Genomic DNA, 25,078 nt, shown 5'->3' with positions numbered 1-25,078 from the left:
TCCCACAGGTACTGTATGCTATGGTGACTCATTTTAGAGACACATTTGGGAGACTGGATATATCAGAAAACAACATCAGAAAAAATCTTACAAGAACAGATGAGATTTATTTTCAGAGTTCACTTCAGCTGAAGACAGGGGTGTAATTTTTCACATGAGCTTGAGCTTCATTCTGAACATACCCAATTATAAAAGGGGTTGCACACTTTTGCAGGTTATTTTAAGTTTTTATTTTTATATTATTTCCCCAAAATGTCACTGTTTTTCACTGGCATTGCATAGATTGCAAAAGTGATTTATCTTTTATCTTTTTACATCACAAAAAAACAACAACAACCGTTTTTAAATGAGGTGTGAAGACATTTTTTTTATATATCCACTGCATTTTAACATTTTTATTTATTCTGATGCTACACAATATCCCTGTAAATTTTTACTGTAAATGCATTAGTTGTCAATTCTTTTTCACAACTAGAACTAGTTGAGAATGTATGCGATCATCAACAGCATCTGTGGCATGTTTAATATGAAATATTACTTTAAAATTTGCTTTAAATGGGTAATTTCGGCAATATAAACATGCTGTAATGTGACATGTAATTTCTACAGCTTTAGCATCAACAAACAGAATTTACAAAAACAAGTTTCCTAAACACTCCCCCTACCATTGGCCGGTCAAGCTACCCACCACAAAACCTGAGCCACTGAATCAGTGTTGGTCTGGTTGGGATGCTCAAACTGTAATGTTTTGAATTACCCTGAAATGTTGAAATAACCTTTGTCTCTGCATATTAAACTGGAATACAAAATTAAATGCTTCAAATGTAATTACATTACATACTGCTTGCGTTACTGTGTTCAAGCCAGCCGCGATTAAAAAAAAAAAAAAAAAGTGTGCACGTATTACTATGAGATTACAGATAGAACATCTCATTTATTTCATGTATTTTACTTTACTGGAATGACAGTTATTCTTCATGCACCTGCTAACGGAATTATCGTAAATACAAGTTTCCTAGGTAAAAATTGCACATGAACACCCTCTCAAGTCTAAACTTGAATGCGATGAGCTCGTAATCATGACTTCAGAAGTGAGAAGTATGAAATTTGTGAAATTAACGAAATTAATAGCATGTGAAGGCAGCATAAATCTCAAATGCATTGTTACTTGTATTAAATATGCATTACCGAACATGAGTTGCATGAGTTATTCTTGTATGCAATGTCCCATACTATATGCACACCTCATATGAAACATAAGTCCTAATTTCTAATAAGTAGAAAAAAATGAATGGCTAGTTCTTATAGGGGACATCCCATACTATATGCATACCTTATATTAAACCATTTTACTGCAGCATTTTTTAAATATATGACATTATTACACTTTATACACCTATAAAGACCTCATTTCTAATAAGTAGAAAAAAAAAATGGATAGTTCTTATAGGACACGTCCCAATCTATATGCATACCTCATATGACACTATTTCACTGCAGTGTTTTGCATTGTTTTTGCAAAACTGAAAGGCTCTGTATTAAGAAACAAGGTGTAAATTCATTGTAATTGTCATGCTTAAGTAGGATTAACTTGTGTGTACATTAATTCTTGAAAGATGGAATAGTGTTCTGGATTAATATGGCATTTTATTTAAAATAATGATTTATCTAATGCAGAAGCAGAAGGGCATAGGGTCACAATCCTCCCTCAGCCTTCATTCATTATTCATCGGTCAGCGGATTCCCATTATTCCCCACTTCTCACCTCACCCACGTAGATACCCAGATCCTCTTCATCATCAGTGCGATAACACACTGTTAAACCAAGTTTATCTTGCTGACAAGATTTATACAATTCCACCTCCTGAAGGAAAACAGATAGAGAGAGGCTTAAACAAACAGAGATAAGATGCTCCTCCAGCAGTATTTCGGTCTAAAATAAACTTGTTATTTTGTAGTAGAGGAAGTTTAAAGAAACAGTGTTGACCTCATACTCCAGGTCATCTTGTCTGTCCACCTCATGTTGACTAATGTCAAAGTAGTCCGTTGGGTCATAATACACGTGGTCCATAGGAGAGCTAAGGAGAAAAATAAAATGACACAGAGCAAAATCTATAATTAACCACTAGAGTGACATACAGAAATAAAGTCACAGAGCAGTGTTAGTGTTTGTATAGTGTAATTGTTATTTGAGGTAATGCATAATGTTAATTTTAGAATTTTTGTAGTTATTTTTCCAAATAGTCTATTTTTCTATTTTTGAAATGCATTTAAACTTTGACACCATAATGATGATCAGTGTCTCTTTTTTATGGATATGTGCAAAAATCTAAACTGATGGCAATGTTTTCTTAAAAAATACATCATTGTTTCGGGTAAAACACAATGTGTTTTTGCTGTAAAGGAGAGTGGGGTAAGCCCACTTCTGTAGGCAAAGAGAAATAATAGAAAGGTAAAACTAACTTGCTTGAATCCTATTTGCTAATACTGTACCTGCAATTACAGGGAAGTGTCTATAACGCAGCAGTGTTAATTTCGTTAACGAAAACTATGACGAAAAATGTTCATTTTTTCCATGACTAAGACTAGACAATGAGAGATGACACCAATGTCATTAAACGATAACTGTGACTAAATCAACACATGCAATATCGTTGACGAAAAAAGACGAGACTGTGAAATGTGGCTAAAAGACTAAAAATTTTACCAAAATCACTCTTTTAAAATCACGTTTTATTTTTGACAAGTAAAGGAGACAAAACATTACAGACTGTTTTTACAAGTGTTCATGCTTACGGTTGACAGATTTCCAGAATTTAAACCCCAATCAGAGCTTTTCTGTTAAAAGAACATGTTTTACTTAATCTTTGCAATCTGGCAACCACGCACACGTGGTTAAGCTGTAGTTCAGCGATCTTCATTTGAGATTTTCTACTTAAATTAAAGTGTCATTCAATCAGTCTATATTGCGCTGCTCGTTTGCTGACTATGCTCGTTTGCTGACTGTTCAATATAGACCGACTGAATGCGTGGTTAAGCTGCGATCAAAGTGTAGGCTGATATAAAACCATATGATACCAGCTTCAGGAAAGGAAAATAAGGGACAATTTTTTGATTTTGTTAATATTATAGGATTGCACAAGTGCTACTGCTAAGAATGCAATGTCAACACAGCCTGTTACCTTGATTCAAATTTTTCATAAGCTTAAATGAATTGGTCTAAAGAGAAAAATTATGACTAAAGACGACATATAAAATAACTATCAAAATTAATGTTGGTAACTGTAGTTTGACTAAAAGTAATGACTAAAACTTGACAAAAATTTTCGTCTGAAGATAACGACTAAGACTAAATAAAAAATGGCTGCCAAAATTAACACTGTAATGCAGTTATATTTAGAACTATTTAGACAAATAATTTACATGGTCTTATAAATTGGAGCAAGGATGAGTTGAGGCAGGATCTAGATGTAGCAGTCTACTTTAACAATAAATCAAAAATAACAAACATACTGGAACACACATACACACACAACCTGACAGAGGGAGAAAACTAATCAGTCAAACAATGGGTAACTATGACAACAAATGAGAAGCTGGAACATAGGGAAGAAAGGCACATGGGAAACAAGAAAATACAAACAAACTTACACCGTTCAAAAGTTTGGGGTCAGTAATATATTAAAGGACGCCACTAAATATAAAAAAAAAAAAAAAAAAGGTAATTGCGACTTTTAATCTCACAATTCTGACTTTTTTTCTTTTTTTCTCACAATTGCAACTTTTTAATCACTTAATTCTGACTTTTTTTTCTCAGAATTGCGAGATATAAACTCACAAATACGTCTAATAAAGTCAGAATTCGAGTTTATATATTTTTTGAGGTTTATTAATCCAAAATGTTTTTATTTATTTTCTTTTGTATCTTTGTGTGGTGTTCTGTACATCGTGACTGTGAATGTTTTTCCTCATTGCCTTTCATTTCAGTTTAAAAAAGATAAAAAGTCATTGTCAGTTTTGTCTATCACTTGACAGGCAGTTTGGTCGCTTTATTAGAAAGTTGTTTCTCTGTGCTGTGCGTGAGAGAAAATAAAAGTTGTCTTAAGGTGCGTGTATAGGCCTTACTTCCTTTCAAAGTTTGAGCGCGAAAAGAGTTTGTGCGCAATATCTAGTGGACTGCTGTTTTTTTTTTTTTTAAAATGACCGCAATTTCAGAAACTTCTTTCAAAAACATATGAAAAAAAATGAACCAACACCAAACTTTTGAACTGTACTGTAATTAGTTACATTACGTGCATAATGCATGTTGATACTGATTTTAAAAGTACAGCTCCAACCAGTATGTGTTCTCAACCCTAGACTTACAGCTGGCTGAAGAGGTATGGCTCTGGCATGGGCGGCAGTGGAGGGGAAGGAGGTGACGCGGGTCTGTTGTGATGGGCGGGTCTGCCTAATGTCACCATATGCTGGAAGCTGATATCTGTCTGCGTCCCGCTGTCCACACAGTCAGTCATTACCATCGTCCCTCCAGCAGCTCCAGGCACACCTGCTTTCCTCCTCTGACTCCACCTCATGTTACGTCTACAGCGCAGCGCATGGAGGCTCTGATCCTGAGACAGCCGGGACAGGTCTTTACTGTTCACCTGCATTCATGGACAAATGCATAGATGCTGATTACTGAAAATGACTTTTTAATAGTTTTAGTTTACACTGATTAAGTAGACTTAAAGGGGAAAAAAATAAAATCACAAAAAGCATAGGATATGTGACCCCTTTAACAGATCATTTTTAAGAACAAACAGAAAGACAGTAAAGGGATGTTCACACCAAGTATGATAACTACAGTAACTATAAACATTTTTTTTTCCAGTTAATGAACAATAACACTGACAGCCAATCAGAATCCAGTTGACTTTAAAGAGCACCTGCATTTAAAGAGGCAGATGACAAAACTGCAGCTTGTGCTAATAAACTGAACATTACCATGCGTTAGTGTGGATAGTTATGATTATAGTTATCTTTATAGTTATCGTTGTTGGTGTGAACAGGCCTTATACAGGAAGCGAGCATGATATACTGCACTGATACTTGAGAGATCATTGACGAAAAAGTCTTTTCACATTGTGATTAGAGAAACAAATTCAACATAAAAATGCATAGACTGAATGTTAATATGAGAGAGATTTGTTTGACTAATGGTATGAACAGCTGTTGAACGCTCATCAATGTACATAACAAAACAAATTTAATAAACTCACTGATGTAACAGATGTGGTTAGTTAAAGGGATAGTTCACCCAAACATTTACAATTTGGTCATTATTTACTCACCATCATGTTGTTACAAACCTGTAGCCTATGACTTTCTTCATTCTGTGGTACACAAAAGATATTTCTGAAGAATATTTTTTAAAAAAATATATATTTTTTTTGTTGTTGTTGTTGTTTTTCCACACACAATGAAAGTCAGTGGTGTCCAAAACAACACTGGACCTCACTGACTTTCATTATATAGACAAAATAAAAATTAAAAGGCATTTTTCAGAATATCCTCTTTCATGTTCCACAGAAGAAAGAAAGTCATACAGGTTTGAAACAACATGAGGGTAATGATATAAATGATGACTTTTTCAGTGAACGTTTCCTTTAAAATGAGCACTTAACACAACATAGCATCTAAACATATCTACAACGGTCACTTATAGCAAGGATCACACAACATTTATGCAACACTCAGACATATAAAAACAAAACCTTTAATCCATCCTCCCCATTAAAAGAGCACAGCATGCCGTTTATCTGCCTCCTCTGTGGGTAAAAAGAGGAAAGTATTAAGATAGAGGGGGGAAAAAAGCATATCCAAGAAGAAAGTCCTGTTCATTTAGTGCTGAGGAGACAGTCGAGGAACTGCACTCAGCAGAATAAAGTCTCATGGTGATTAATGACCACATTACTCAAGATCTGCAGGGAAGAGGATTTTAAAGTGTGTGTTTAAGGGTTTAATATGAAGGATATAGTATTGTACATATCATATGGTTTGAAACTCTTGAAGAAGGTGTTTGTTTTATACAAAATGCCTGATTTACATCTAAAGGCTGATTTATACTTCTGCTTCTGAACTACGCCGGAGCCTCTGCGGTATAATTGGAATGTCTGACCCGCGGATCATAAACATATGTATATATATATATATATATATATATATATGCTTTTTCAGGAGACAACCGTTTATAAATGTCCACTCTGAGGGTGTGGTTGATGCTTGCACACAGTGGCAGTATCAGGAGGACGCTGATACCCCTTTTCCACCAGAATAGAGTACCTCAGGGATGACGTGTTTTTGTAGGCAAAACCCAGAAGCGAGTTAGCATTTTAGGACTTCTGGTTCCATCGCCCTGAAGTCAATGGTTTTTTTTGAATGGGTTTTTGTTAAATCGCCTGAAATAAGGTCTGTGGTTAACAAAGACTCTAAATATTTTCACATTTTGATCTATGACATAAAACACACCAGTTATAAGCCGCTTGTGATTTTTTGCTAACAATTTGCTAACAAATTGCTAAAAGGGACTACTTCCTTTGGCGGGGACTTTAGACATCATCATGACAAACAGGACATTTGGACAGCATTTCTCATGAAAAAGTGGATAAGTATTCATACACAGCGCAGATCATAATCAGCGAGCATGTTTTTAAATAAAGTTGTTTTCTAAATAAAGTTTGAGGAAGCTTGGTGGTGGTGACGTTGATCCGCGACCATGGTGTGCTGTAGTCCGTTTATAGCCTACTGTTAGCTTTTTATATCTGACAACTTTGCTTAGGCTTCAAAATGTATAAATGTTGTGTTAACTTGTAAAGATTATCTTGATAAATAAAACGTGTAAGTGTCATAACCCTTTGTTAAACACAGAGCTTATTTTTTGCGATTTTCCAAAAGTCTATGGGAAAAATGCATTGGCTTTGGATCGAGGGAACCTGTGCGCCACTAACTTCCGGGTTGGCCTATAAAAACACGTCATCACCGAGGTACTCCATAGGCTATATGCACGGTTACTTCCTGGTTGTCGTTAAGCCAGCAGGTGGCGGCAAAGTAGCATTTATTTGCGCATATATCAGCCATTTCCTCTAATCTTTTTTTTTACTTAGTTTTTGACTAAATATTAAACATTATAAAATAACTAGGTTTAAAAATACATTTTGTCAATGTGAAGTATGAAATACTCAAAAAATCTTAAGAAAAACAATAACTTCTCTTGTGAATGAATGACACAGAAAGCGAGCACCGCGCTTTCCCTTTGTAATCACGGCAGCTGTCAGTCAGTGCAGCGCAAAATCAATGATTTCAGCACACTTGTAAAAACACACATTTTATTCAATGAATCTAACTAAAGTGCACAATAAATATTTAATTTTTGAAGTTTTTTTTTTTTTTCACATAAAAGTGTGAAAACTGATGGTCGAATTGAATTTAGCCGAGGAGGAACAATGAGGTACGTCTTTATTTATTTATTTTTTATGCTATCTTACGTTTGAATAACTAAATTAATGCTATGCCTGACTATTTAAGTGACTATATTCTGATTATAAACTAAGTATTACACTACTGATGCTCAACACACCAGCAAACGACATCTCACCAGAAGTTTTAGACTTATATTATTGCAGAAGTTCTAAAGAACTCTCCGTGCATATAGAAGAGATTTTATGTTATAGGGAGATGAGAGGGTCTGTATCCCTTACCGTTGGAGAAAGCTTAACGGCTAACTTAATCACGTGCGGCACCTCTCAGCCTATCGTTTAATGGCAGTGACATCAGTCGCAACATTCCTTAGTCTGCCTTCTCTTAAAAAAAATACATTTTTATCAAGCTAAATTCTACATATAGTTCCCAACGAAAGTATTGTTTAGTGTAAAACATGCTGAAGATTAGCAAACAGGCTGTCGATTAATTAAATGATTAGCTATTTCCCCACAAAAGCTGTTTAATCAGCATAGTGAAACCTCTCATCCATTGACATCCATTCAAAAAATGGCCTCTGGTCTCCTTCCCTGCGTACCTCCAGAGGTGGAGCGTTAGCATTAGCTGTTACGCTTTTTTGGCTAAAGGTTGCAGTGGCTTTGCATATAGCCCATTGTTCACATTCTGGAGCCAGATCCTGTGCTCGTGCAGGTGAACTAGAGCCCATCAGGACTTGAGGAATGAACACTGATGTAACGCTGCTGTGTTGTACCTGCCTACAACTAGTCTAAAAACATTGCGTGTCCCGCTGTTTGTGCAGGCAGTGCGGCACTTCTGTTTTGCTGTTCACAGTATCTAGAGTGACAGTAGCAAACCGGCTACTCGCATAAACAGCCGGTACCCTCACCCGTCCTTTTCGGAGATAAACTGAAACTGAAACTGTTTATTCACTCTCTCTCTCGCACTCAGGGTCTCTCTCGTGTGCATAGTTTTATATATTTAGATATAAATAACAATGTAGCGCAACGTTATTACATTGCTCAACGAGACAACAACAGCATTTCTCCTCCCACTCTCCCCTGCTCCGTTTAGAAATTTGGTACCGAATGACAAGACACTTTTCGATACTCGATAGTATCGAGGGAATTCGGTCTGTACCTAAAAAGTATTGAATTCGATATCCAGCCCTACTTATTTTGAAGTGTTGACTAACATACTAAAGCACATGTAAAATAATTTATTATAATTTAACTAGTTTGTTATTTAATATTACATTTAAAGTTAATATATTTTTAAATATACTAAATTGCAACTTCATCATTACAAATATATTTCAAAACATGACATGCAAGACATTAAAGTATATATTAGTTGACCATAAATGCTTGTCGGTACATACAGCAGTATACTTTAACCATATTTCAAAAATAATAGAAGTAATTATGAAATTACATATAAAGATGTTTCAGTGGGTAAAGAAATCACTAACTTAGTTCAACTAACTGCATTTTATATAAATTTAAACTATAATACGTTTTCATTTAATTGCAGTTAACATGCAGTTACGTGTCTGAAAACATTACATCTAGTTTACACTTAATTACATTCTTTTAAAGTATATTATTTACATTATAAGTACTCTTTTTGAAAGTATGCAAAAGTGTATTTTACTTTTCACACAAGTACTTGAATGAGAAAAGACAGAAAAAACAAAATTGTTCTCCAAGTTCATATTTCCACATCTCACTGTTGTGAGATCGTGAAGTAATCACTTTCACTTTCCTAATTACAGGGGGGCTGTAGGATCATCTTTGACCTCTGACCTTTGTGCCCCTCTGACCTTTCCCAGAAGCTTATGAAGCACTAGCGTGTATGGAAATGCTCCCACCTAAATTATTCCACTGTGTTTGTATGGAGGTATGGCTGAGACTTGTACACCCCGCGGCGAGAGAGATTGGTAATTAGGGATTAGTGTGATAATATTCAGCAGGATTCTGATGGAAACAGCGTGAGTTTCAGGCTCATGTCAGAGTGGGCGGTTTCATCAAAGAACACAGAGCTGCTACAACAGCCAGAACACCCAGAGCAAAGACTTTTCCTCCCTCGTTTTCCTCCTCCAGTGACTCAAATGTAAATTCTGATGGTCTAAATACTGTGTAAAGATGTAGTTAGTATGAAGTTATTCCTCACGAATGCTTGATGTTGCACAGCATTCATTACAAGCACAATGCAAGTATGCTAAGTGTTGTATTCTCAGTGTTTCCACAAGTGGCGCTGTAGCGGACTTTGGCTTAAACTGTCTACTACAATTAGTTTCTTTCATATCAGCTACTGTCATGGCAAAGCAACAGTTCAAGAGAATCATTTTAATTTAGTAGAATTTTTGTTCTAACTTGGGATAAGCACAGTTACACATTTTTATAATCGACAAGTAAAGCCCTGTATAATCAGTCTGTGTCATGTCCACCAGCCCCTGATCAGATACGTTTGTTTATGGATGCTATGGGTGGATGTGTCAGGACACAGACGGAGGCAGATGGGTAAGTTTACACAGATGTTTATTGGAACAGAGGCACGAACACAGGTAATGGAGATTGCAGGTGAGTAGTTGAACAAGCACTTCAAACAGTCACTTAGCTGATGGTAATGAGAGTCTCTTTGCAGGTTTGGGAATACGGCGTGGAGCTGACGACTGGAGACAGAAGACGATGGGAGGAAGACACGAAAGACATTGGTAAGTAGCGGGTAGCAGTCCATGTAAGTCTGACGAGACCAGACACTGAGTGCAGGGAGTGAGTGGCTTATGAGTGTTCCTGGTGATGAGGTGCAGGTGTCGGTGATTAGAATTCAGAGGATTGTGGTGACGATGGTGCTGGCTGTGACTCCGTGACAGTTCCCCCCTCCCCCTCCACAGGCGACTTCTGACGACCAGATGGGGCGACGACGACGGGGTCTACCTCGACCCCGGGGAGCAGGGCGGTCCGGATGTTCAGTGTGGAATTGAGTGAGAAGTGAGGGGTCAAGGATGTCAAGGAAACAATGTCTTTGGGGATGCCAAACTGACGGAAGACATTATGGAACAAGGCTTCAGCGGCTTCGAATGCAGTGGGACGGCCCTTGAGGGGTATGAGCTTGAAAGCCTTGGAGAATCGATTCACTACAACTAGTACACAGGTGAAGCCGTTGGAGGAAGGTAGGTCTGTCATGAAGTCTATGCCCAGGTGTGTCCACGGTCTATGGGGAATAGGCAGTGGAACCAGTTTTCCCTCAGGAAGCCTCCTAGGAGTGTCGGCAATGGCACAGACTGAGCAACCTCTGATGTAGCGGGAGACATCCTGAGACATGGAGGGCCACCAGTAGTGTTGCCGCAGAAGTGAGAGGGTACGTAAGCTGCCTGGGTGTCCAGAGCCTGGAGAGGTGTGAGCTAAGTCCATGAGGGGTTGACAGTGGACTGGAGGAACGTAGAGAAGCCCCTCAGGACCTCCCAGCGGAGCTGGCTCAAGGCGGTTAGCTTCGGAGATGCGTTGGTTGATGGACCACTGAATTGGGCTGATGATCATGGCTGGAGGGAGGATAGGTTCTGGATCGGGGTTATCTGGATCAGGTTGATACAGCCGGGAGAAGGCATCGGCTTTGCAGTTCTTGGTTCCTGGGCGGTAGGAGACCGTGAAGTTGAATCTAGTGAAGAAGAGGGCCCAGCGGGCTTGACAAGGGTTCAACTGTTTGGCATCACGCAGATATTCCAGGTTACAGTGGTCGGTGATTACCTCAAAAGGGCGTTTCGCTCCCTCCAGCCAGTGTCTCCATTCCTCCAAAGCTAACTTAATGGCAAGAAGCTCTCTGTTGCCGATGTCGTAATTTTGCTCCGCCGGGGATAGCTTCTTGGAGAAGAAAGCACATGGACAGGCCATACGGCATGACCATGGTGGGTCACCCTGCAGCTGTGATAACACTGCCCCGACCCCGGTGGAGGATGCGTCGACCTCGACGGTGAACAGGAGATCAGGGTTCAGATGAACCAGGATCGGAGCGGTGAGGAAGGCCTCTTGGAGCTGGTGGAATGCTTCTCGGGCAGATGGAGTCCAGGACAGAGACTTGGGCCGGCCTTTGAGGACCGAGGTGAGGGGTGCACTGAGGAGACTGTAGTTGTGGATGAAGCGAAGGTAGAAATTTGCAAACCCCAGGAAACGCTGTAGCTCCTTGACGGTTGTGGGTAATGGCCAGTTACGGATGGTTTCCACCTTCCTCTGGTCCATCTGGATGCCATGTTGGTCGATGATGTAACCCAGTGTACAGAGGTGGTATGGAACTCGCACTTCTCCAGCTTGAGGTATAGATGGTGTTGGCGGAGCTTCTCGAGGACCTGGGAGACATGTTGGCAATGTTCGGCCTGGTTCTGAGAGTAAATGAGGATGTCGTCTATGTAGACCACCACGAAACGGTTGAGGAACTCCCGGAACACCTCATTCATGTAGTTCTGGAACACGGAGGGAGAGTTGGACAGGCCATACGGCATGACTCGGTATTCGTAGTGTCCAGACGGTGTGATGAACGCAGTCTTCCACTCATCCCCCCGGAGTATACGAATGAGGTTATACGCGCTCCGCAGGTCCAGCTTGGAGAAGATGCGAGCTCCACGTAACTGCTCCAGAGCCGCCGGGACCAGAGGAAGGGGATAGCTGAACTTGACCATCTGGGAGTTCAGGTGACGGTAGTCTATGCACGGTCTCAAGCCTCCGTCCTTCTTGGCCATGAAGAAGAAGCTTGAAGCGGCAGGGGACGTTGAGAGTCAGATGAATCGTTGTTTTAGTGCCTTCTGGACGTACTCCTCCATGGCCTTCTGTTCTGGGATGGACAGAGGGTAAACCCTACCCTTGGGTAGGGTAGCCCCAGGCAGTAGGTCGATGGCGCAGTCCCATGGCTGGTGAGGTGGTAGTTGCGTTGCCAACCGCTTGCTGAACACATCCTGGGATGCCCGGTATTCTGGAGGAATTTCCACTCTGAGGTCAGTTTCTGGACTTTTGATGGAGGTAGAGAGAACAGAAAGGACGTTGGAATCAGAAGAAGATGGTTGCAGATTCGAGGAGGATTTTCTAATAGGAGACAAACAGTTTTGGAAACATTCTTCACTCCATTTGAGGATCTCACTGGTGTTCCATTGGATGTGCGGCTGGTGTTGTGTAAGCCAGTGGCGTCCCAGGATGATGTCCGTGGTGGAACCTTCCAGCACTATGAATGTGATTTCCTCAGAATGTAAGCAGCCGATGCGGAGCGTCAGTGTGGGGGAGAAATGTCAAACGTGACCATGGCCCAACGGCTTTCCTTGTATGGTGTGGATACATAGATCCTGTTGGCAGCGTTTACGACGTACATTTAATTTCTGGAGAATCTGAATCAGCTGGAGATGAAGCAGCAGGTGCTGGGTGCTGGAGTGCGAGGCGAATGGCGTGGAGAAGATCAGCCGGGACTGTGGGTGCAGTGCTTGTGGCAGGTTGTGGGAGTGAGGATCGTACTGCTTCGACCAAGGTGGCGAATGGGTCAGCAGTACGATCCCCGCCTGTGTCCGAGGACAAAACAGTCACTTAGCTGATGGTAATGAGAGTCTCTTTGCAGGTTTGGGAATACGGGGTGGAGCTGATGACTGGAGACAGAAGACAATGGGAGGAAGAAACGAAAGACACTGGTAAGTAGCGGGTAGCAGTCCATGTAAGTCTGACGAGACCAGACACTGAGTGCAGGGAGTGAGTGGCTTATGAGTGTTCCTGGTGATGAGGTGCAGGTGTCGGTGATTAGAATTCAGGGGATAGTCGAGTGGGAGGAGCGTGAAGATCTGGTGACGATGATGCTGGCTGTGACTCCGTGACAGGGTGATATGACCAAAATCTTTTTTTCACGATAAGACTAATTTTATTTCATGATAACGATATTAGGGATGCATGATATATCAGCCACCATATTGGTATCGACCAATATATGTTAATTTTTATTGGATTATTTCCTCCAGCTGAGACAATTCAGATGCGCACTGTCCACCATGACAGTTTTGAATTGCTTGAAATATGATTGAAATCACTTCAAAAAGGAAAATACAGTTAAATGCAACATGTGCAGTGCAAGTCTGTCATATAAGCTACATAAAATTATAATGAGAACATTATAATTGTGTGCTTGGATCATGGCTTTTAATGGTGAAACATTTGTTTTTGTAATCAGGCTCTCAAAAATTATATAAAATAATTTGATTTAGATTTATTGGCCATTATATCGGTTATCGGCTTTAAAATATAAAGAATTATTTGTATATGCCAAAATTTTCATATTGGTGCATCCCTAAACGATATACCACACAATATAGTTATTTTTGCTGGAAATAATGCTGTTATGATATCAGTAAAAATAAGCACAAAGAATCTCATTTGAACTATTAGTTCCTTTGTTGTTTGATTGAAGCTAATGCACAGATCCAGTATACTGATACACATTCGACTTTGTCCCAACTGTTTACATTCACTTAAGACTTAACAGACTGTATTTGCAAAAATACATGCCAAGATAGACATTTTGACATATATTTGTTTAGGTGGCAGAACCTGATTTCATCAAGTGCAACATGCTCCTGGTTCGACATCTTTGTTAATCCTGGAACACCATTCCAATCAACCAATCAATTTGAGGCACAATTTTACAGTTTATGTCAAGTTTAGACTTACAACCAGGGTTAGGTCCTTCTACATCAGTTTTACTCACAGTGTTAATCATTTCCCTCTGATTTTAGGGATAACTTATAGGTAGGGTTAGGTTTAGCGGTAGGGATATGGTTAAGATTACATTTTCCGACAGGAATGTTTTTCCAGGACCAACAAAATATGTTGACCCAGGAACGCGTCTAACTCTGCAAAATCAGGACGTGCGTTAAGGTGCATGCCCGAGTTCTCAAAGTAGGCTATGCTCAGCTATATCTCTGAGAAAAAACAAAAAACAAAGAGCACAACGCACAAGTACGAATTGTGTTCTCCTTCTCATTTCATTGCTCTTTTAATAGCTCTTTTTAATGTCAAGGACGTCCCGCTCTTTATTTTATTTCATTCATGTATCTTTTTTGCTCTAATGTGTCAATACTTTTAAGCAGTAGGCTACTGCACTGAGTGGATTTATTTACATACTGTGATATAAATTTGCATTTATGTCATCGCCACGATATATATATTTTCATACCACCAAGTCCTAATTGATGCTAAATGTAGCCCTGATCTGTCGTAGGTACCTGTAGATAACTGGCAGATATTCAACAAATTTGCTAAATAACAGCTGGAATAAAGTACACAGCTTGTGCCCAGATTTTTGCCTCAGTCTGCAGTCTGGAGGAGTCAATGGTAGTTAGCAAAAGTCAGACCCAGTCTGCAAATTTTGGTTGATCGGGGTTGACAGATTTTACAGAACATTGTGTAGTGTCTGATGGACACAGACTCGCAGATTATTTTAGCTTCAGACTTTCATTCCATCCAGTTGAAAACATGTTTAACATTTTAGAACACATGGCCATGTTCACACAGCAAAAGAATACGGTTGTCAGTCCTGTATTTGAGTCCTTAATGCGGTTACGTTCACACACAGTACGGTTATTTAAGGGGCATTCTGTAACCAAACTTACACCCGTAAATTTTCAGGACTCACAACCGCATTCTCAGAAAACCCTCGCTGTGTGAACGGAACAGCACTGGACAACTCGCTCTGCTAAGGGGTTTTGTGTTGGGTTTTGCTTTCGGTAACTTACATCAATGGAGAAATGAGCTGTGTGTCATCTGAAGGTTCTATATCCAGTCACTGTTCTCCACTGGTTTGTTGTGTTTGGAAAGACCTGAAAGTCTGATGGTGTGTGTGATCCTTAGTCCTTTAGTGTATGATGCCTAGTTTAGGCAGAGCGAGGCAACCTATCAATCTAATGAGATCCACCAACAGCAAACAACAACAATCTAATCAATTCCCAACGGACACACGGACTACATTTTTCTTGTTTAAGAAGCTGTTTCACTCTGATATACGTCACAAGAAAAGACTATCATAATTTCTTTTTCATGCCAATTTTAAAATTCTCCATTCCACCTCACTAATAAACTAGTCTACCATCCTGGCTACTTTTAATGCACATTCTTGTTCCACCCAACATTTTTCTCATTGATATCCCATTACACTTCACTGGGATTCTTCATATTATGGAAGTATAATTATTTGTGAATGGCATTTCACGACTGAATTCTATGGAAATCTCCGTGCAGTATTATTGTGTAGGCATAGACTTCATGCGGGGCATTTTTGCTGACAATGACCTTGTCCACTGTCTGGAGATTTCTATATAAACTGGTTTGTCCCTCCCAAATACATTTCTTCACAATATTACTGCTGCTCTGTTGTGGCCAAATTTGGCACATTGGGCATGAGGATTCATCGTCCCTCAGCTTTTAATAGTCTTGCTGTAAAGGCCACTTTTCTCTGCTGTCTTCCTGTCATATCATTTCCAAGGATACGACCGTCAGGGGCACTGGCTTTAATAAACGCAATCATGCACACAGTTCAACATGCCTTCCCTAGTCAGAGCTATAAACACACACACAGGCTACTTGGAGCATTTGGATGGACGGTTTAATTAACAGTAAGCGATGATTTATTACATAGGAGATGTCCTCATCTCCAGCACGGAGGCATAACCGCGTCCCGAGACACTAATTCAAGCGGGCATAATGCGGAATACATCTCTAGCCGCACGTCCGCTCCTGTGGCTGCAGGGTTACAGGTCCAGAGACAGATTAATGATTGCAGAGGAACAGATATATAGGTGTAGAGTGAAGAAACAAAGACTAGCGGCTGGTCTTCAGTATTCCTTCTGAAGCTTGAATACAGAGAGCAGAAGGGGGATGGAGGGGGAAGTTCAAAGAAGGTGACAGACAGAGAGAGACAAAACAGGGGGAAGGGAATGAGAGCATGATGGGGAGATACAGAGAGACAATCTCGGCCTCTACTGCCTACATGGACAGCATTATAAATATGACTGGCACTACAGGAGGGTTTCTTGTGTCAAATTGGTTATTAAATACAACCTGTAGGTCATTATTTTTTATTAATATCATTGCTGATAATAATTGTATTATTTATACTGTATTTTCCAATTTATTATAATATATAAATATTATATTCTGAATTATATTATTCATAATTACATTTCTTGTCTTGTTGATAATATTATTTCCTCTTTTATTTGTTTCCCTGCAGCTTTAATGAGGGGAGCAGATGATACTGTTAATGCTGTTATTTTATAAAGAGGTTTGAATAATACGACATGGCCAACAGAGACTGAAAGGCTGCTGCCACATCAAAATAATGGCTACACAAATTTTTCATATTCATCATATCTCTGATGCTGTGTCAGATTTGTTCAGGTTTGTTGTCCTTAACCTTTGGCTGATTTTTCCTCAAGCAGTATTTGGATTGGAGCAAACATTTTGTGCATTAATTAAATCACAATTGATGTCATTTAGAGTTTTGGATTAGCATGTTGCTAAGCTAAGAGTGTAATACTGTCATGAGACCCTTGTGAAAAATAAGTACACTTTAGCAAACTTTTAAAAATGCTATAGAGGATGTAAGTTAAATATAGCCTTAATATCAAATTATGTAATTTAACATAGCACAATATGATTTGCTCTGGAACAAGTAATAGATTAATAAGACCATGTTTTGGGTTTCACGTACCCAAAATTAGTTATATCTCATGTTTAACCACTATAAGACACAGCAGCAAATCCCTGAGGCACTGGCCGAGATGAAGCTGTTCTCGGCGGGTACACGAGCACTGAGAGGCCGCTGATGGCCTGGAACTCGCATCTCCGAAAACGTCTAAACAAATTGTAAAATAGGCGCTATGATTAAATATGAGTCACATGTTTCAGGTCTAAACAACTACATTCTCGCCATAAAAACTCTTAAAACTACAGTTCGTGGTACACGTGTAGTATTCACAAAAATTACAGTGGATTTGCTCGGCACCATGACAGTCGCTTCAAGTGGAGTGATACAAATGGTGAAAAGAGTGCTGTTATCATTAAAATATTGCACGGCTATCAGCCAATCAGATTCGAGAAATATATTAATTATAAATGTACAATCAAATAACGGACTAGTTAAAATTATAAAGTTTACATGTGCTTGAATGGTAGTCAACACATCAAAATAAGTGTACTTCTTTAAAGCACGACAAAAGATTATTAAAACATACTTTAAAGTAAAGCTCTTAATTTGACATTACAAAGTGTACTTAAGTATGTTAAGATTAAAGAAACATTGTCATGAAAGTGTGCTCTCTTTAAGTATACTAAAAACAGTAGTGAAAAATTGAGAATTGGTTGAGTTATATTTATAATCAACATTATTATTGCTTTGTCCGCCATCTTTGATTTTCATTGCAAAGCATTCTGGGATTGCCTTCTCCACAAAGAATATATTTGCAGTTCTGCCATATAGTTTGACCTGAACAAAGTATAATTGTGCTGCCTAGCTTTTAAAACAGCCTGTGCATCAGAGGCCTATGATGCTTTAAAATGGAGGCAGTTCACTAGGCTTTAGAACAGAGCGAAATAGAGGGGAGATGAAGTGGTTAATGGGATGAGTAATAATGGTGAGATGGCTGGTTTGTCTCTTATCTTGTTCCATCATGCTCTCAGATGGGTATCAGAAATGGTCTCGGCGCTGGTGTGCCTCTCCAGGAGCACAGCAATACAGGAGGACAGATTAAAGAAGTATATATCAAAAGTATAGCCAGAGGAAAACTATGGATGTTTTGGATGTGTAGCCTCATATTCATGCAAAGAGAATGCTCTTGCCATGCAGTGCTAATTTTTACAGGGGTTTTTTGTGTGTGTGTGTGTGTGTGTGTGTGTGTGTGTGTGTGTGTGTGTGTGTGTGTCTATGAAATTATCCTTTTAATTTAGTCAATATTTCTTATGCATTAATTTTAGCTAATTTTAATCTAAAATGGCATCTAAGTTTAGTTGACGAAAATAATATTTTAGTTGATAGAAAAGGGCAAAATGTAACCAAATATGCACACATATATATTAATTTATGTATCAACATTAAACAAAAACATTCCTTGTAAAAAAAACCTGATCTCCTAAAATAACATTGCACTACTGTACACTACTGTAATACAATACTGTGAATTCATTATGCATCTGTGTTTTACTTTATATGTACATTTGTTCATAGGCCATCTACTTACCATCTAAATGTATATTACTTTTTTCTTTTTTACCTTAAAAGATGCATATTATGTTTTGTTGTTGTTGTTGTTTTTCCTTTTAATTCCACATATTTATTTCTTTGTCTCCAAGTATGCATGTAAGTACCTAGAGTTCCTGGAAATATCAAATTCCTTGTGTGCTGTGCACAGAACCTGATTTCAACAAGTGCTACATGCTTCTGGATCAACATCTTTGTTGATGCTGGAACAACATTCCAATCAACCAACCGGATTTGAGGGACAAGTTTACAGTTTATTTCAAGTTTAGGCTTACAACCAGGGTTAGGTGCTTCTACATGAGTTTTATTCACCTATCATTTCACTATGATTTTAGGGATAACTTATGGGTAGTGTTAGGTTTAGGGGATGGGATATGGTTAGGACTAAATTTTCGGACAGGAAAGTTGTTCCAGGATCAACAAAATACATCTAACTCAACAAAATCAGGGTGTGCTGCTTGTGCACACTTGGCGAATGAAGCACATTCTGATTCTGATTGTATTGTGTTGCTGTGGAACAGCACAGTCTGTTCTGATTGGTCTACTCTGCTCTGATTGGTCAGATAGCCCAGTCTGTTGTGGATGGCCTACTCTGCTCTGATTGGTCACAGGCTGGCATTATGCAATTTTTTTTCAAACCTATTCAAGGAAGTAAGACTGAAATTACTGATGACTCATTTCAGGCACTTCAGAATCCATTCTTTCTTTTAGCTGACAATAACTTTTTATCCTACATTTTGATCTTTATAACTTTGCAGACCTTTTACTTTCACAAACAGCTGTATTACACACTATGAAAGGTAATATCTGAAAAAGGCATAATAGTGGCACCTTAATATGGGTGTGAATATAAACATGCGCTGCTTAAATACTCTAGACCTGAGATTTTTTAAATTTTTTGGATTTTTATGTTAAAAAGCTTAACTTGCTTTTCTACAGATGCCATTTTAAGCATGGTGATATCCAGAGGTGGACAAAGTACACAACTCCATTACTTGAGTAAAAGTATAGATACTACTGATCAAATATTACTATGTTAGTTGTAAAGACAGATTTTTACTTTGGTAAAAGTACAAAAGTACTTGCTTTTAAAAGTACTCAAGTATCAAAAGTAAATGTCCTTTTTTATGTCAACAAAAACGGAACAAAAGCAAGCACATCACTGGCAGAATACTAAAGTTGGGTGCTTGACAAAGGAAATAATAAAAAAACAGAAAAGAAGTCAGCACACCAGAGCTCCAAAAATGCAAAAATTTGATAATGGACTCTCTCATACAGGCTCTTCATCAGACGTTTGGTGTGCTTTTTTCTGTTCTTTTTTTATGTCAATGCATTGTTTTATTATTGCTGCAATGTTGTATGAATGCATGCCGTGCCATCATGTTGGTTTAAGCCAGTCAGTGATGCTCCATCCTGCATGCTAGCAAAAGACTACCTTGAACCCGTTTAAATACTTGTTTAAAAGTTACAAAGCTCTTTTTAAAGTCGAAATCATACTAGAAAAGATAAGTTTCAATGTTGTTTATTTGACAAGATTATGCTAAAACATTTCTAAAAAAGAACTACAGTTAACTTTATTAGCCCAACTATGTTTTTGCATGCTAACTAACATCATTGTCGAACCTCACCTATGGTGTTAGTGGTGTATCCACAAGGCTATGGCAACTTAACTGGCAAATCCATTAAATAAAAAAAATAATCTGACCGACCATACTTCACACTGAAACTTCAGCTTTAAAAGCACAGACAATTTCCATATCAAGCTTTTACCAGAAATTAAAAGTTTACACACCTCAATATGCTTCTGCAGGTTGGACAGCAAGTTTTTGAAGGCTGTGATATGGTTCATTTTGGCAAACAAAGCAAACATATAAAATGAAACAAATCTTTAATCTTTTTAGAAAACTGAAACATTCTAAATCAACACTTTCTAAGTATGGCCATTTTGCCATCAACTGATTAGTGTTCAAAAAATCTCCAACTGACTTTCACAGCTGCTACATATAACGACTTGAGGACCTTGATAGAAATGTAGTAGAGTGAAAACTACGATATTTGTCTTTCAGATGTAGTGAAGTTAAAGTAAAAAACAAAACAAAAAAAAAACAAAACAAACAAACCTCAAAGTACAGATACTCAAAAAGTGTACTTAAAGGATTAGTTCACTTTCAAATGAAAATTATGCCAAGTATTACTCACCCTCAAGGCATCCTAGGTGTGTATGACTTTCTTTTTTCTGATGAACACAATCGGAGAAATATTAATAAATATCCTGACACATCCAAGCTTCATAATGGCAGTAAGCATTACCAAACAAGTATGAGCTGAAGAAGGTGTCTCCATCCACATCCATACATCATAAACATATTCCACATGGCACCTGGGGGTTAATAAAGGCCTTCTGAAGCAAAGCGATGCGTTTGTGTAAAAAAAACATCCATATTTAACAAGTTATGAAGTAAAATGTCTAGCTTCCGCCAGACCGCCTTCCGTATTCTACTTACGAAGAAAGTGTAAAACTCTAGCAGTTCCAAAAGCTTACGCTACGTCCTACACCTTCCCTATTCAACTTACAGAAAAAGCTTAACTGACGCGACGCCAGTTTACACTTTCTTCGTAACTTGAATACAGAAGGTGGTCTGGCGGTAGCTAGATATTTTACTTCATAACTTGTTAAATAGGGATTTTAACCCCCTTTATTGACCCCCGGAGCCATGCGGAGTATGTTTATGATGGATGGAAGTGGATGGAGACACTTTTTTTTCAGCTAATACTCGTTTGGTAATGCTTACTGCCATTATAAAGCTCGGATGTGTCAGGATATTTATTAATATTTCTCCGATTGTGTTCATCAGAAAAAAGAAAGTCATATACACCTAGGATGGCTTGAGGGTGAGTAAAGCTTGGGCTAATTTTCATTTGAAAGTGAACTAATCCTTTAAGTACAGTCCTCAAGTAAATGTAATTTGTTACTGTCCACCTCTGGTGATATCTCCTGTTCATTTTTCAACAAGTGGCATAGAGCTCTCCTCATCTACTGTATAACGTCTATTTGGATTAAACCTGTTGTGCGCGACAAATGGTTTATAAATGGGTTTATATAGTATCTAATGGTAGCGCATGTGTGTTCCTGTGGCACACTGACACCTGTTCTGTGGAGCACACACAGCATGTGAGAGTGTGCAGGCGGTGAGAAGCATACTAATGCTCCCGCTCGCTCTCTCGGGACTCCCCTGTCTGACAGAGGCTCAGAGTAAACGCTCTCCAGATATAACCGCTCAGAGCTGGGCGCACCAGTACATTCTCACATGTACCTTTAAAGAGTTTTGTTGAATTATTAAACCTGTAGCTGCAGTAACATTTCTCTTTGTCTCTGAGATAATACTAGAGTGTTAGTTAATTTCCCTTTTGTAGAAATCCTCCCAAATCATCTGCATATTCTGACAGTTTCCAGACATCTGGACATTAAAAATGCATGCATGCTTTCTGTATCTTTATTTTCCGTTCTAAAGTATAAAGTGGCTGGCAAACTATTTGAGATTAATGATTTAATGTTCTCATTTTTATTACCCATGCAGCATGTAGTTGAAAGCTGTGGCTGTTTTGTATGTAGAAATTAACTATGCAGAACTCATATCATACCCTGCAGACAGTTTGTCAAGGGAATACATATCTGCTGAAATGCCGTGAAGCGAAGCGATCCTTTCCTACTGTGGGCCTGCAGCTACGGATTTATTCAAATGAAATACAAAGATATGTACGAAAGCCTCTTGAAAAACAAATCAATTGGATGATTTTACAGCAGGCATTGTTTGTGCAATCTGCTTTTGTTTGTACAAATATTCACTGTTTCATTTTGTAGTCTCTCAGCACATACACCATGAGGGAGTCTAAACATTTCTACTGTTTAGTCCGCATCTCTTCTCTCTCTGTATTTCTTTCTCTTTGATGTCTGAAAATGACTTTGTATGAAAACCAAATGAGTTTTGGAATGCTCTAAATAGGCAGCAACTTTCTTAACAGTTACTGATACACCTTACACAAATATAGAGTCCTAGTAACCCTCATTCTGTGAAGTCTCTTGAGATTCTCACGTGACTGTTTATTTGGAGTCTCACAGAAACCCTAACCTTGTTTGCAGCAAATACGAATCTTGCAAGAGTTACTATCTTGACACAACCCTAACAGAGCTCCGGGGTGCCTGAGAGATTTGACTAAAACTGTTGATTCCAATAGTGTTAAGCAATCTTGCCTCAATGGAAAAACATAGCTCTACCTTCAAAAATGCACCAATACATAAAATTCACTACAGTTTTCAGCTGAAACACTAGTGGCAGTAAAACACCAACAACTTGTATTTCTCTTCACACAAATTTTGATTTCAGGGCAGATTACCCTAGTGAAAAAACCTATACCAAAATGTATTTAAAATACATTTATTTCATAATAAGTATACAGTTGCAAGAAAAAGTATGTGAACCACTTGCAGAATCTGTGAAAATGTTAATAATTTTAACAAAATAAGGGAGATAATACAAAATGCATGTTATTTTTTATTTAGTACTGTCCTGAGTAAGATATTTTACATAAAAGATGTTTACATATAATCCACAAGACAAAAAAAAAAAAAAAAATAGCTGAATTTATTAAAATAACCCCATTCATAAGTATGTGAACCATTGATTCTTAATATTGTGTCTAGTTACCAGGATGATCTACGACTGTTTTTTTTGTTTTGTGATGGTTGTTCATGAGTCCCTTGTTTGTCCTGAGCAGTTAAACTGAGCTCTGTTCTTCAGAAAAAATCTCCAGGTCCTGCAGATTCTTCAGTTTTCCAGCATTTTTTCAATATTTGAACCCTTTACAGCAGTGATTGATTGATTTTGAGATCCGTCTTTTCACACTGTGGACAACTGTGGGTTTCTAACATTCACTGATGCTCAGAAAAAAACATGATGCATTAATAAATGGGGGGGTGAAAACATTTGGAATTTGAAGATCAAAGTAAATTGTATTTAATTTGTCTTCCGGGAAACATGCAAGCATCTTCTGTTGCTTCAGAAGGGCAGTACTAAATAAAAAAAAAAAAAAAAAATGATATTCAAGCGAAATAGGAAAAATTTGGACCTCTTCATCCTGTTCAAAAGTTTTCACCCCCCGACTCTTAATGCATCATGTTTCCTTCTGAAGCATCAGTGAATATTTGAACCTTTTTTAATAGTTGTGTTTGAGTCCTCCATGTGAAAAGATGGACCTCAAAATCATTCAGTCACTGTTGTAAAGGGTTCAAATATGCAAAAGATGATGGAAAACTGAAGAATTTTTGGGACCTGGAGATTTTTTCTGAAGAACAGAGCTCAGTTTAACTGCTCAGAATAAACAAGGGACTCATGAACAACCATCACACAACAAAAAAACAGTCGTAGATCATCCATGTAACCACACACAGTATTAAGAATCAATTGTTTACAAACTTTTGAACTGGGTAATTTGAATGAATTCAGCTATTTTTTTTTGTCTTATGGATTATATGTAAACATCTTTTATGCAAAATATCTTACTCAGGACAGTACTAATTTAAAAATAACATGCATTTTGTATGATCTCTCTTATTTTGTTAAAATTTTGCACATTTTCACAGATTCTGCAAGTGGTTCACATACTTTTTCTTGCAACTGTACTACAAATTGATTAACATATTTACTGATATACCACTTGAGACTTATTGATATAAATATTATAATTAAACCTAATTTGGAGTACATTTCTTAATATTAAACCTAAAATGTGTTTTCAGGTCACTATTAGTAAGATGATCACTGTATAATATCAGTTTTTAAATGCAAGATATTTAAAGTGTACCTAAAGTATACTTGCAATAGTTCCACTTTAGCACAATCGAATATACTTAAGTATATCTTTAGTTGGACCTACTTCCGCACAATTAAAGTGCATTAAGTACAAAATTAGTTGTTCCAATTTAGCAGACTTTAAGTATATCAATTTAGTATACCAAAAGTACAATTTCAGGGTATTTATATTAAGTACATAAATATGTAAATGTACTTGTAGTATACTTAGCATAAAATAAATGTGTTTCGAATACATTTTGGTTTAGCCTATTTATTTTTCTCTAGGGCATTGTTTATTAAAGACTTCTTTTCGCACAGGTCCTTTAATGTTATCTTGTGACCTCAAAATTTTACTATAGTGCACGATTAAAGAGCTTGCAGAAGCAAGCTAAAATGGCATGATTGCTTCATCAAATGCGTTTTTATCTCACATTTGCTTTTGTTAACACTATTGGTTTATGGTAGAGTTTATGCTACAT

The 25,078-nt window shown here is 38.0% G+C and overlaps 1 protein-coding gene across 3 annotated transcripts in view; it reads right to left on the bottom strand.

Annotated features, from left to right (window-relative positions):
* The window catches only part of LOC127504438 (PDZ domain-containing protein 4), a 49,926-nt gene that overhangs the window by 7,166 nt on the left and 17,682 nt on the right, over window positions 1-25,078 (bottom strand). Inside the window, exons 2-5 of one of the 3 annotated variants that reach the window (XM_051878989.1) lie at window positions 5,754-5,807; window positions 4,366-4,643; window positions 1,988-2,078; window positions 1,766-1,864 (exon numbers count right to left, since the gene is read on the bottom strand). In XM_051878989.1, the coding sequence (XP_051734949.1) occupies window positions 1,766-1,864; window positions 1,988-2,078; window positions 4,366-4,643; window positions 5,754-5,807 (522 nt within the window). Of the gene's footprint in view, window positions 1-1,765; window positions 1,865-1,987; window positions 2,079-4,365; window positions 4,646-5,753; window positions 5,808-25,078 lie in introns of all 3 variants that reach the window. The other 2 variants (XM_051878990.1, XM_051878991.1) reach the window with 2 other exon arrangements.

The sequence above is a fragment of the Ctenopharyngodon idella genome, chromosome 22, assembly GCF_019924925.1.
Source record: "Ctenopharyngodon idella isolate HZGC_01 chromosome 22, HZGC01, whole genome shotgun sequence".
Taxonomy (NCBI): Eukaryota; Metazoa; Chordata; class Actinopteri; order Cypriniformes; family Xenocyprididae; genus Ctenopharyngodon; species Ctenopharyngodon idella.
The sequence above is the reverse complement of the archived record's forward strand: the minus strand, read 5'-3'. Positions and strand labels throughout refer to the sequence as shown.